We start from the raw sequence: 14,972 nt of genomic DNA, 5'->3' as shown, positions 1-14,972 counted from the left end.
CATACAAATAGTGGTACATTGGTAAACAAGTAGACCAATTCTACATCAATTTAACAATCTTAAGAAAAGATGTTAGGCAGTTAAAAAAACACAGCAATAACTACTATCGCAATAAAAAGGTGGCAAACACTAACAGGCTGAAGTAAAAGCACAGAAGACATGGGAAAGTTTGCAGCATGAATTTGTAAAGGGTAAAGCAGATAAACAATGGCCTTAATGTTTGCAGGACGACAACTATACACACCATCACAAAGCATGCAGGGAGAGCAGTCAGATGTGTCACAAAGTACAGTTGTGTACCTACCATAAATGTAGATGTTAGAGAGTATTCACTGTTGCAGTCATTACTCAAGGGTTATCCTGCTGGCAGGCTACCCGCAGTCGGCCTGAATTCCAAAAGTCCTGGTAAGGCGTCGGTTGCTGTCGCCTCTTCCCTGACGTCAGTGCGCCAGGGGTATAAAAAGATGCAGCCGATGCCATTTTCTTCAGTTTTTCTTGCCCCAGATGTCAGGTGCCCCCCAAAAGGGAGGCTAAATATATTATGCCAATAAACATACATGCAGTAAGGAAACATTTTCTTCATCTACAAGCAAATACACCACATAGGTTGTATAGAATAGAGAAGTACAGATAAACCCCATGAATGAAAGGGGGATGGTGGGAGGGTAACCTGGACTGCAACAGTGAAAACACTCCAACATCTACATTTATGGTAGGTACACAACTGTACTATGTTCATCGTGTTTCACTGTTGCAGTCATTACTCTTGGGTTGAATCCCAAAGCTGAGGCTGGGTGGCTGAGCTAAATAGGATTAGGAGAGGCTATGAGGCCCTGCAGAACTGCAGTGGCAAAGCCTGCTCTGGATTTAGAGTAAAGAGGTAAGTGGTAGTGTAAATGTGTGTACTGAACTCCAAGTTGCAGCCTCCAAGATCTCTTTGGTTGGTACTCCTCTGAGGAAGGCTGCTGATGTAGCTGCTGCTCTGGTAGAATGAGGCCTAATGCCCTTAGGCACCGATTTGCCATGCTGAGAATAGCAGAAACGGATGCAATGACCTATCCATTTAGAAATGGTCCGTTAGCCTTTCCTTCTGATCCTGCAGCATATAACACAAAGTTGCTCAGGTCTTTCTGAAAGCTTTAGTTCTGTACAAGTAGAAGAGTAGCTGCCTGTGTATGTCCAAAGAATGCAGAATTTTCTCACCCTTGTTCTGTGGGTTTGGATAAAAAGTAGGCAAGTGGATGGTTTTGGGTGAGGGCCACACTGGACACCACCTTAGGCATAAATGTTGGTTTGTCCTAGAGACCCTGTCTGGATGAAAAATGATAAAAGGTTCCACAGCCATGAGTGCTTGTAACTCCGAGACTCGTCTTGCAGAGGTTATTGCCAGTAGCAGAGCTGCTTTCCAGGATAAGAATTTTATATCAGCTGTTAACTGGCTCAAAGGGAGGCAGTACGAGTTTTTCCAAGACATAATTGAGGTCCCATGCAGGTATTGGTGCTCTCCTTGGAGGTCTTATGTTTTTGGCCCCTCTGAGGTACTGCCTTATTAAAGGATGAGAAAAGATAGGAGGCTCCATGTTGTAATGGGCTGAAATGGCAGAGGCATGAATCTTAATTGAAAAGGAAAAGCAGGAAAAACGAACCACTCCAGCTGACGAGTCTTCGGTTAAAATGCTGAACAAAATGGTAGTAAAGACAAACTTCAGACTCACCACGACCAATAATGAAAAAACTGTTAAGAACTTAAACGGTGGTAAGCGCTTCCGCGTATCTCCTGATATGCTTCCTCAGACCATAGACATTAGAATGAAACCTTGAGATTATATAGTCAAAAGCAGTCTTATAATTCAATACATTAATCAATTAATCAATTTTACAATTAAGCATTTGCCATCATCAAATAGTCACAAAAGCCTTAAAACTTTTTACAATCACTTATCGAATGGACTATGCGAGTCAAATTCTTAACACTTTAGGGTTGCTTTGCTATCAACTATCATATATTTGTCCTCGACATATTTCATTCATTAAAAATCTTATAAAAGTGAAAAAATATCCTAGTACAATAAAATAAAAACTTTATAAAACTTTCAAACCTTAAAAAGACATAAGAAAATAAACATAGAAAAATAAACAAATATTCAAATATTTAAAGCATGAATATAAAGAATTTATAGTTAGAACCCAAAAACACTGTTTAACCATTACTATGTTACTTTCTACAAAATATATATATATATATATATATATATATATATATATATATATATATATATATATATATATATATATATATATATAAATTAATAATATTGAATAACATTTTCTAAAAAATCATATTGTCCTTTTCAAAAAGCTGAAATAGAACCTCAATTCATGTGTAATGTAATATAAAACATAAGAAATATATACTGAAAAATAAAAATAGTAGTCTACTAAACATAAAATGCTAATGAAAACCTTATACTATATATGATACATCAGAAATAGTAATTTGAGATCAGAGTGTCAAAATCCATCCTAGATGAGCAAATATTGTAAATTTAATTTAATTAGAAAATAAACTTTATAAAAGATGTATGTAAATTAGAACTAAACAACAATTCATCTGCGTGTATTAAGAAAAGACCTTAATGAGACATATGCATTCAACCCAGGGGAATAGTGTCCTTTCAGCCTAAAAATCCATTTCAGCTCCTTTAATTCCAAGAGGTTCATATAATCACCACCTCTAATATTTGGTTCTACAACTTGTAATACCCTAAACACAAAAGAGTGGTTAGGGAAAAGTTGGACATGTTTAGCTAGAGCATTCAGATCATTTTTATTTTTGATCTCATTCTGGTGATTATAAATTCTATTTTTCAGCTTCCTCTTGGTCAAGCCTACGTAAAACGCTGAACACTGTTCACAGGTAGCTAAATATATTAAACCCGAAGAATCACAGGTAGCCTGGAACCTAGGTTCAAAAGAATAAGATACCTCCGGATGTATAAATTCTTGTTTTTAGGTTATGAATCTACAATAACTACAATGGTTGCAAGGGTATGTACCTAAACTATTTCCATATGGCACTACCGCTGCCTTTCCAGTTCCTGTCCTGTCACATAAGAGTCTTTTTAAATTTGTATTATTTCTATAGACAAAATGGGGAGTCTTACCCACCAACCTTAGTGTGTAATCATCTGTTAACAGTACTCTCCAATTATTAATAATAATTCTTCTAATATTAAAACTATCATTGGTGTATGTTGTTATGAAACTAACCCTTTCAAGTAAGTTACTTATGTTCTTTTTAGTGTGAAAAAAAGGGTGGGGTTTATATTGAACTGCTACACTAGAGGTTTCTCCTTCTCTTAAAACCTGCATTTTAATGTTTTTACTAAATTATAATCATATCCTCTATCTAAAAATATTTTTTCCATTCTATCTGCCTCCTTTAACAGATCTGAATTATCTCTACAAATTTTGGAAAGCCTGGTGAATTGACTTATGCCGCTAAACACATGACGTAGATGCATGCTGTCGAACTGTAAAATTGTGTTTCTCCAACATGCTTTCCTATGTAATGTGGAAGTCAATTTGCCTTTTCTTATATCCAAACAAACATCTAAAAAATTTATTGAGTCAAAAGATGTTTCAACTGTAAATTTAAGAAAATTAGTTGTAGTTTCAAGATGTTCTTTAAAGGAATAAAATTCTTCAACCGAACCATCCCATACAATTAAGATGTCATCTACAAAACGTTTGTAGACTAAAACCTTACTAAAAAGGTGGTGTGTAAAGACATGTTCCCTTTTCCAATGATACATCACTAGGTTAGGTTGGCATACGTGTTTGCACAAGGGGTGCCCATAGCCACTCCTGACTCCTGTAGGTATAGGCACCCCTCAAATGAAAACACGTTATTACTCGGTACCAAATCTAGTAGATGACAAATGAGTATTTCATGGTTCCTGTCTATAGACGGAAAAATCTGCAACACCTCCCTTATTGCTTGTATCCCTTGATCATTCGGGATGGAGGTAAAAAGACTTGTCACATCCATGGTGACAAGTAAATGCTGACCCTTGATTAACATTTTATCCATTGAAATTAAAGAATCTAAAAGCTGGTATGTATCTAAGGATACTCGGAACCTCATTAACAAAGGGTCTTAGTGTATTTTCTAAATATACAGAAATATTTTCTGTGGCCCACTTTTCACCAGATACTATTGGTCGCATTGGAGGGTGGGAAAACCCCTTTGTGCATTTTGGGTAGACCTTTGATAGCTGGAACTATTGGGCAATCATTTAGAAAAAATTCATATAAGCTTTTTGATAACTGGCGGCACATAAGTAAATCATAAATGTTGTCTTTAATAGCACCAATTATTTCCAACAACTTTCTTTGGTCTATTTCCAAATAAGTATTATCATCATTTAACATATCATGCATTAAAGACGGATAGTTAGTAGTGTCAAATAGTGCTATACCCCCACCCTTATCCACAGGTCTCAATGTAATGGATGGATCATTAATAAAATTTAAAGAGGATTTAACATCTCTAGACATATTAAAATATGAACATTTTTTATTTTTGCTAAGAAAATAATGCTAGAAGTCCTGTTCACACATTTTTATAAAAGAATCAACATGCCCTGGCAAGGGCGGTGTAAAAGAGCTTTTCTTCTTAAACAAAAATGTCTGATGTACTTCCATTCTTGTTTTCTAAAGTTCTTGCATTGAAATGTAATTTCAGGGCTATAGAACATCCAAACATACGAAGATCTATAAGAACATCCGATAGAACACTGCCTTGTGAAGGGACAAAAGACAGCCCTTTATTTAACAGTTCTTTGTCATGAATAGCGAGGACGTACCTGGACATGTTGAAGAAGAGAAGTTCCAAGGTCTCTGTCTCCTTCTCTGAAACACACCGCTTTCCCCTGAATACTTGCGTTTCCTAGTCTCCCAACTGCCTGTTCGTTCTCGCACAGAGGTTGATTTTCTTATGGGGAATGGTAAAAAATGTGTGTTGTCCTGAGCGTTGTGTTTCCGTATGGCTCCTAAGTTTTTTTGTAGACCAACAGCTCGATTTGCTTCCTGATTCGGTAGCGGAGTAGAGGTGGCCGTTGTTGAAGCAACTATTGCTGGTAATTCCGGTGGCGTAGTGAACGCTTCATCTGAACAGTCATCCTGAATCACTGGCATAGAGGCTGAAGTCGATGGACCAATAGGAGCGGAGGCTGTTAGTGTGCAGTCAAGTGGCGCCAAATTTCGAAACTGGTTATCAACCTGTGGGTTGGAATCCATTCTCCTGGGCCATACAAAGACTCCCCCGGCGGAGAAATCTTTAAAATCACGTTGCAACTTCTTGAGCTTGATTTGTTGTAGCCTTAAAGCATAAGAGTTAACTTGGCTATAAATATTATCAAGTTTCTTTTGACAAAAGTCCTCACAAAATCTCTCTCAGTTCTTTATTCATCAATAGCGCTTACCACCGTTAAAATAAAGTTCTTAACATTTTTTTCATTATTGGTCGTGGTGAGTCTGAAGTTTGTCTTTACTACCCATTTTGTTCAGCATTTTAACCGAAGACTCTTCAGCTGGAGTGGTTCGTTTTTCCTGTTTTTCAGTCTCACTTGTTTTGAACCATCCCAGCACATGATATGGCTAACCTGAATGTGGAACTAGACTACAACCCGGAACCGAGGATTCCGTCAAATGAACAATGGAAAGCTATTACAGTTTGTCAATCTAATCCTTTATTGGCTCTGGACTTTAATGTTCCCATTTCCAGTTCTGCTGGTGTCACTATTGACAATTTAGAAGTTTTTAATACTAAAGCTAAATTACTTGAGAATGACCTGTATAAACTTCAGCGTTTAATGTGGCAACGCAAACATATGGAGGCTTGTTTGCATTTCAAACTGATTCCGTGGGGCATGCGAATACTATGTATGCCCTCCTATGGTGATAGCCACCCCACTCTCCTTAAAAAATGGCAGGAGATAAACCTTGAAGCTAGATTTAAATATATACAGCTTTTGATAAATTATTTTGGTCCGCGCGAAAATGAACTATTGGCTCAAGTCAGTACCTTGAATAAAGAACTAAGAGAGAGATTTTGTGAGGACTTTTGTCAAAAGAAACTTGATAATATTTATAGCCAAGTTAACTCTTATGCTTTAAGGCTACAACAAATCAAGCTCAAGAAGTTGCAACGTGATTTTAAAGGATTTCTCCACCGGGGGAGTCTTTGTATGGCCCAGGAGAATGGATTCCAACCCACAGGTTGATAACCAGTTTCGAAATTTGGCGCCACTTGACTGCACACTAACAGCCTCCGCTCCTATTGGTCCATCAACTTCAGCCTCTATGCCAGTGATTCAGGATGACGGTTCAGATGAAGCGTTCACTACTCCACCGGAATTACCAGCAATAGTTGCTTCAACAACGGCCACCTCTACTCCGCTACCGAATCAGGAAGCAAATTGAGCTGTTGGTCTACAAAAAAACTTAGGAGCCATACGGAAACACAACGCTCAGGACAACACACATTTTTTACCATTCCCCATAAGAAAATCAACCTGTATATTTAGAAAATACACTGAGACCCTTGGTTAATGAGGTTCCGAGTATCCTTAAAGATACAGACCAGCTTTTAGATTCTTTAAATTCAATGGATAAAATGTTAATCAAGGGTCAGCATTTACTTGTCACCATGGATGTGACAAGTCTTTTTACCTCCATCCCGAATGATCAAGGGATACAAGCAATAAGGGAGGTGTTGCAGACTTTTCCGTCTATAGACAGGAACCATGAAATACTCATTTGTCATCTACTGGATTTGGTACGGAGTAATAACGTGTTTTCATTTGAGGGGTGCCTATACCTACAGGAGTCAGGAGTGGCTATGGGCACCCCTTGTGCAAACACGTATGCCAACCTAGTGATGTATCATTGGGAAAGGGAACGTCTTTACACACCACCTTTTTAGTAAGGTTTTAGTCTACAAACGTTTTGTAGATTACATCTTAATTGTATGGGATGGTTCGGTTGAAGAATTTTATTCCTTTAAAGAACATCTTGAAACTACAACTAATTTTCTTAAATTTACAGTTGAAACATCTTTTGACTCAGTAAATTTTTTAGATGTTTGTTTGGATATAAGAAAAGGCAAATTGACTTCCACATTACATAGGAAAGCATGTTGGAGAAACACAATTTTACGGTTCGACAGCATGCATCCACGTCGTGTTTAGCGGCATAATAAAAAGTCAATTCACCAGGCTTTCCAAAATTTGTAGAGATAATTCAGATCTGTTAAAAGGAGGCAGATAGAATGGAAAAAATATTTTTAGATAGAGGATATGATTATAATTTAGTGAAAACCATTAGAATGCAGGTTTTAAGAGAATGAGAAACCTCTAGTGTAGCAGTTCAATATAAACCCCACCCTTTTTTCACACTAAAAAGAACATAAGTAACTTACTTGAAAGGGTTAGTTTCGTAACAACATACACCAATGATAGTTGTAATATTAGAAGAATTATTATTAATAATTGGAGAGTACTGTTCACAGATGATTACACACTAAGGTTGGTGGGTAAGACTCCCCATTTTGTCTATAGAAATAATAAAAATTTAATAAAAGACTCTTATGTGACAGGACAGGAACTGGAAAGGCAGCGGTAGTGCCATATGGAAATCGTTTAGGTACATACCCTTGCATCCATTGTAGTTATTGTAGATTCATAACCAAAAAACAAGAATTTATACATCCGGAGATATCTTATTCTTTTGAACCTAGGTTCCAGGCTACCTGTGATTCTTCGGGTTTAATATATTTAGCTACCTGTGAACAGTGTTCAGCATTTTACGTAGGCTTGACCAAGAGGAAGCTGAAAAATAGAATTTATAATCACCAGTATGATATCAAAAATAAAAATGATCTGAATGCTCTAGCTAAACATGTCCAACTTTTCCCTAACCACTCTTTTGTGTTTAGGGTATTACAAGTTGTAGAACCAAATATGAGAGGTGGTGATTATATGAACCTCTTGGAATTAAAGGAGCTGAAATGGATTTTTAGGCTGAAAGGACACTATTCCCCTGGGTTGAATGCATATGTCTCATTAAGGTCTTTTCTTAATACATGCAGATGAATTGTTGTTTAGTTCTAATTTACATACATCTTTTATAAAATTTATTTTCTAATTTAAATTAAATTAAATTTACAATATTTGCTCATCTAGGATGGATTTTGACACTCTAATCTCTATTTCTGATGTATCATATATAGTATAAGGTTTTCATTAGCATTTTATGTTTAGTAGACTACTATTTTTATTTTTCAGTATATATTTCTTATGTTTTATATTACATTACACATATGAATTGAGGTTCTATTTCTGCTTTTTGAAAAGGACAATATGATTTTTTAGAAAATGTTATTCAATATTATTAATTTATATATATATATATATATATATATATATATATATATATATATATATATATATTATATATATATATATTTTTTTTTTTTTTCTGTAGAAAGTAACATAGTAATGGTTAAACAGTGTTTTTGGGTTCCAACTATAAATTCTTTATATTCATGCTTTAAATATTTGAATATTTATTTTTCTATGTTTATTTTCTTGTATGTCTTTTTAAGGTTTGAAAGTTTTATAAAGTTTTTATTTTATTGTACTAGGATATTTTTTCACTTTTATAAGATTTTTAATGAATGAAATATGTCGAGGACAAATATAAGATGGTTGATAGCAAAGCAACCCTAAAAAGAGTTAAGAATTTGACTCGCATAGTCCATTCGATAAGTGATTGTAAAAAGTTTTAAGGCTTTTGTGACTATTTGATGATGGCAAATGCTTAATTAATTGTAAAATTGATTAATTGATTAATTAATGTATTGAATTATAAGACTGATTTTGACTATATAATCTCAAGGTTTTATTCTGTCTATGGTCTGAGGAAGCGTATCAGGAGATGCGCGAAAGCGCTTACCACCGTTAAAATAAAGTTCTTAACAGTTTTTCATTACTGGTCGTGGTGAGTCTGAAGTTTGTCTTTACTACCATTTTGAAAAGGAAAAGCCTTTGTCCAGCATCTCAGTTAGGTATTGTAAAATCTGAGGAATATTTGGTACATACGTGTTAATGCCTTGTTCCTGGTTCCAAGCAAATAATCTCTTCCATTTTTCTGCATAAGATTTTCTGGTACTGGGCCTCCTGGCCTCCAAGATGACATCCATAACAGCTTTTGAAAGAGGAGTGTTCTGAATGGCTACATTATCAGTCATGCTGCCAGATTTAAGGTCCCGAGTTGACTGTGCAGGATCCGATTGTTTTATTGGGTCAGCAAGTGGGAAGTTTGAGGCGTATCCATGCTGGGCCTTGAGACAAGCGCTTAAGGATTGGGTACCAGTGCTGGCGTGGCCAGTCTGGTGCAATCAGTATCATTTTTGGCTTCTCGTCTGACCTTTAGGAGTATCTTGGGAAGGAGAGGCAGTGGAGGAAAGGCATATACTGTTAGGTTTTTCCAGCTGAAGGATAGTGCGTCCACTCTCCATGCTTGTTTGTGACAAATCCTTGTGCAAAATCTCTGTAATTGGCAGTTGTGAGGGGAGGCAAACAGACCTATGTCTGGGCATCCCCATTTCCTTATGCTGAAGACTTGTGGATCCAGTTTCCACTCGTGGGGATCCATGAGGTTTCTGCTTAGTCTGCCAGAGTATTTGTTTTTCCTGGCAGGAATTGTGCTTGCAGGTGAACCTGGTAAATTAATGCTGTGTCCCAGAGGGTGTTTGCTGGTCTGCAGAGGGGGTAGGAATGTGTGCCTCTCTGCTTATGTACCACATGACTGTAGTATTGGCCGTCTTTATCAGTAACTGTCTTGGATGAAGTAGGTCCTTGAAAGCTGTCTGGGCATTCTGAACAGCTAGCATCTCTTTTTGATTGATATGAAGATGCATCTGGCTTGCAGGCCATGTGCCCTGAATACATTTTCCTGACATATGGGCCCCCCAGGCATAATCGGATGCATCTGTTGTCAGTGTCTGTCTGGCTGTGGGTAAAGTGAATGGCAGACCCTTGTTGTGGTGACAGGCCTGTGCCCACCATCAAAACTCCTGTTGCAGGCAGGGAATAAGGACAATTACTGTCTCCAGGCTGTGGCAATGCTGAGTCCAAACACTTTTTAGATACCATTGTAGTTTCCTCATATGCAGTCTGGCATATGGAATTAGTAGAATGCAGGATGCCATGAAGCCCACGGCCTGCAGGATTTTCCTTGCAGATAACTGGGTCTTTGTTGCCAACTTTTTGAAGTAAGAAAGTCAGTTGCCTTTGTCTGGCATGAGATAAGCCATCTGGGCAGTTGTATTTAAGCTTGCACCAAGGAATATTATCTCTTGAGAGGGTACTAGTTTCGATTTATTTTCGTTTACTGTGTACCCTAAGCAAATTAGTAATCTTTTTACAAACACCAAATGCTTTAGAAGGTGGTCTGTTCTCTGCTTGAATTAGGCAGTCGTCCAAGTAGGGATATATTTGAATTCCTCTGTCTGCAAAACGCAATTACTGGTGCCAGGCATTTTGGGAAGACCCTGGGCGCAGTAGATAAGCCAAAGGGCAGTGCAGAGAATTGGTAGTGCATTGAGCCAGCTATGAATCGGAGGTATCTTCTGCATGATTTTCTGATTGGGACATGCAGGTATGCCTCTTTTAGGTCCAAAGTTACGAGCCAAGCCTTCTTGCCCAGCATGGGCAGTAGCTGCTGTAGAGTCAACATCTTGAATTTTGGAACCTCCAGAAACGCGTTTAGTATAGACAGGTCCAGTATTGGTCTCCAGGTTGTCCTTTCTGGGCACCAAGAGAATTTGTCAATATTTTCTGTTTAAGCAGTGACATTAAATTGTCAGTTTCATATGCTTAAATATCAGCAATACTTAAAGCCCTTACAGCCAAGGTAGCAGAAGTGTAACCCCACCCCCCATCTTTCCAGTGCCCTAGAATCCCTATCAAAGGGGACAGGGTTTTTTGCAGTGGAAGCTTTGACCCCTTTGGGACCCCGAGATATAGTTTCTGGGTCAGCAGCAGGGTTTTTATATAGGAATTTATGAGAATCTGGGACCCTGTAGTATCGGTCAGGCTTAGCAGGTGCAGGAGGTAGAGAGTCTGGGGACAGGCCTGACTCTGAAAACACATCTTCAATGTTTAGAACAGGTGGAACAGCAAGGGGTCTGTGCTGAGGTAATAGAAAGTCTCGAGACATTTCTTAGATTCTGAGTAGTCTTGGCTTTCCCAGTGGAAATGCTCCCTCATGGTATGCAGTGTTTCCCCAAAAGAATAATCCTCAGGTGGAGAGGCTGAAGGAATGGATTCTTCAGCATCAGAATCCTCATAAGGAGGAGGAATGGAATAATCCTGTTCAGAAGAGGAATCAAAGGAAATAGAAACCTGATCAAAAGAATCATATTCTGTCCCTTGCCTAGGCCTCTTATCAGGAGGGGGATGGGAATCCCTGATCAAAGTAATTAGGTCTTCGGCCATTTTAAGCATCTGTTTTTTTAGGCACTGTAGTCAGAGTAGGAGAATGCTGTACTTATTTCTTTGTCTTTAGAGCTGCTTTAGTCTTTGAAGCTGAAGATGGTTTAATATAAGTCTGAAGACACCCTCAGAAGTCGATGCCTGCTCAGCGGCTCCGGACCCATCTGAGGGAATGATTTCCGACTGTCCAATACCTTGAGTATCCAGAGGCCCAGTCGGCTCCACGTGGGAGTCGGAAGGGGCCTGTGGCTCTGAGGTAGTGGGCGCCAGGGGCTGCGAAAGCGCCTCACTGAGAGCCGGCGAACCGGCGACTGGCCTAGCGGAGGCCTCATCGGTTTTGGACCTCTGATGCCTCTCCTTTTCCTTGCGGTTTTTGTAAACTCCGGTCGGCTGTTCCGACGGCATTATATAATTAAACCTTCGGCCAAAATAATGAAATGCAAAATCGAACTGACGCTCAATAGTGCGTTGGTTAAATCTAGCACAAAACCAACAGCTAGCAACGTTGTGGTCAGGGCCTAGGCAAGGAATACAGTAAGAATGAAAATCCTTATGAGGTATTTGCTTCCCACAAGAAATACAATTGTTAACTTTTTCTGACATCGGCCCAACGGGGTACTTAACTTTAATGAAGACTTCAGTTCTGAAATTCGGATTTGAAAATCTCAGGAGTCGGCCGACCGGCACTTGCGAACTGCTTTTGCTTTGGGCACAGCGCGGCAAGAAAGACTGAAGAAAATGGCGTCGGCTGCATCTTTTATACCCCCGGCGCACTGACGTCAGGGAAGAGGCGACAGCAACCGATGCGGACCAGGACTTTGGAATTCAGGCCAACTGCTAGTAGCCTGCCAGCAGGATAACCCTAGAGTAATGACTGCAACAGTGAAACATGATGAACATCAGTCCTTTTATGATATAGGCACAAGGTAACTAAAAGCTGCAGGTAGACTTTTCATAGGCCATAGTACAAAACAAAGATCAGATTCTACACAGTGAAACCGCCCTGTCAAGAACTGCAAGACTAAAGGCCACTAAAGAAACAAAGCTAATATAGAGGACTAGAGTTCTCCATGAATGCTATAACTGCCAGTGTCTTGAGTGCGTTCAAATTACTCAATGCAGGACTTCCATGACATGTTTAGTGCAAAAAATTAAAAGCAATACATCAATTCAAGTCACCTCTTACAACACACATCTGTACACATTATATCATATTGTAATGAGCATTTTCCCCAATAAACCCGCCAAACTGAACACAGGGGATTAACACCAAAATCTACCGAATGGTTTTACTCTGTAGGTCTGGTTTTGACTACTTGCTCAAAAGGTACTCCATACACAAGTGGCTCAACCAAACGTGCGCCCAGGTGACCCCTGAAATATGTACTTGTACACAAACCTATGTTGCATCTGCCAGTTTAAATAAACCGTTGAAAAGACGGACCTTGCCTCATTATCCATTGAGACACAGCCAACACAAACTAAAGGGTAAGCAAATACTACTGAAAAAATTCACTTACTCAGAGAATCCCTTCCACTTGAGGAGAAATTCCACTTGACCTTTCACAACTCTTCTATCCAAAACCTTTTCCACAACATATTCCTCTTCCTCTGAAGAAGATGAAGACTCTTCTTCCATCAGTTTCTTGCTTTTCTTTCCCATTGTTGGAGAAACGTCTAGGTGAGCCTCCACTTGGCACTTCAGTTTGTGGTCCTACATCATAATAAAAAGTTAACAGTGAATCATTACAGTAGACAAAATGTCAAATCCCTCACTAAATGTCTCACTGTGAATAAAAAGCCTACCCATAATACATCTTAAAATTAAGACAGTGTACAATTATAACCAACATTTACTCCCAATTACCCCGACTACAGCCACCTAGTACAAAACAGCACAACTTCGGTGCCTCCACCAACATGCGGACAATTCTCATCAAAAGTGTACACACACATAACCAAGTGTACTCCTACTATTGCCTGTTATTATCAGTTAAAGTAGGCCTAATGGTGGAGAGGAAGGGCATCCATTTGGGCTCCTGGTGACCAGGGTTCAGGAAAGTCAGTAAGGCCGAATGGAAAGTACATGTAGCTCTCATGTCTTGGAAGGAGAATCTAGGAAGAGCCCTATACCAGTACAATACACTTTGGAGAAAAGGAGCATCCAAAGGTCTATCACACGGTTTACTGGGGGGGGGGGGTAACATTGGACGTCACCGCATTAACCCCCCTCCCCCAGGTAGTGGCTACAAGTAGCAGCCATAACAATGGCTCCAGGTATACACATGTAAACCCAGATAAATATACCTTCGGCTACCGTGGAGAACAAAAAGAGCCATCGGAGCTTTGCTTCCCAAGGAAGTCAGGGTCCCATCCAGTAAAGGGCAACAGTAGGGGAGGGAGAAAAAAAACAAATGTAGAGACAAGATACCAGTGCAAGAAAAGGAGAAAAATCTCTAGAACAAGATGGTGCTTGATCATCTCTCTACCAGTTATCAAATGAGTCACCATTCAAGTTACATCAGCTGCTTGACCCAATGCAATCCTAACTCCTAAACTAAACAGGATAGTACCCAAAAGCACAAAAATTATTCAAAAACGTATCTTGGTCTTACTGTCTACCAAGAATATACATAGGCATGCTAAGACGGAAGGCACTATGATGTTCTGAACCACCAGAAAAAGTCAGCTAGTATCCAAGATATAGCAGAATGAAGTACAGCCACCTAATGTCATGTGCAAGAGAGTTATCTTAGTCTGCAAGTCCAATTATAGTCCAGTCTACTTCAGGGATTGCTCAACTTGACAGGGCCTAAGGTATTGCCAGATGTGGACAAGGCAGCACTCACATCCCAGGATTTAGATTTTCTCCAAAAAGGTGCCTTGCACCTAGTGTCAACAGAACAAATTGAGGGATTACACTCACCCCAAATTTTAGTGAGCCACATGATCACTTCAGGTAACAAGACAGGAAGCAGAAGAAGAAAATGTGACCTGTACCTGGCCGTAAACTCCCTTAACTTCTTTCTAATACAGAATGAAAATTATCCATAGACCACCAGGAAAAAAAAAAACAAGTATAATTTATTTACCAAAGGATGTTAGCGCTTTCCGGTACAAGACCCTTCGTCAGACATAAGAGACAGATCAGCTCACTTGATATTTAAATACAAACACATCAATCAAATTTTAAAGCCAATAAAACAATTAAAAGTCAATCTTTCTGAATGCAAGGTCTACGCCTGCTCAAGATAGGTCTTAAAGGCAAGACACAACTGAGTCCCAAGGGTCTGTTAGCCCCTAGTTCAATGATCCACCTGGTTCCATTATATTCTGTACAACTAGATATATTACCCTTCCTCCTGCCATCACCATTTATTTGTTGTAATACTTGAAATGAGAAGTAGTGAC

The 14,972-nt window shown here is 38.9% G+C and overlaps 1 protein-coding gene across 2 annotated transcripts in view; it reads right to left on the bottom strand.

Moving 5' to 3' along the window:
* Positions 1–14,972, bottom strand: part of CBX5 (chromobox 5) — a 434,847-nt gene that overhangs the window by 377,080 nt on the left and 42,795 nt on the right. For both annotated transcript variants that reach the window (XM_044083958.1, XM_044083959.1), the window contains exon 2: positions 13,082–13,275. In XM_044083958.1, coding sequence (XP_043939893.1) covers positions 13,082–13,224 — 143 coding nt within the window. In that variant the 5' untranslated portion in view covers positions 13,225–13,275. The remainder of the gene's footprint in view (positions 1–13,081; positions 13,276–14,972) is intronic.

This window comes from Protopterus annectens, chromosome 9.part0 (genome assembly GCF_019279795.1).
Source record: "Protopterus annectens isolate FY-2018-M chromosome 9.part0, PAN1.0, whole genome shotgun sequence".
In the NCBI taxonomy this organism is placed as follows: Eukaryota; Metazoa; Chordata; order Ceratodontiformes; family Protopteridae; genus Protopterus; species Protopterus annectens.
Note: the sequence above shows the minus strand (reverse complement) of the source record. Positions and strands in the feature narration are given on the sequence as shown.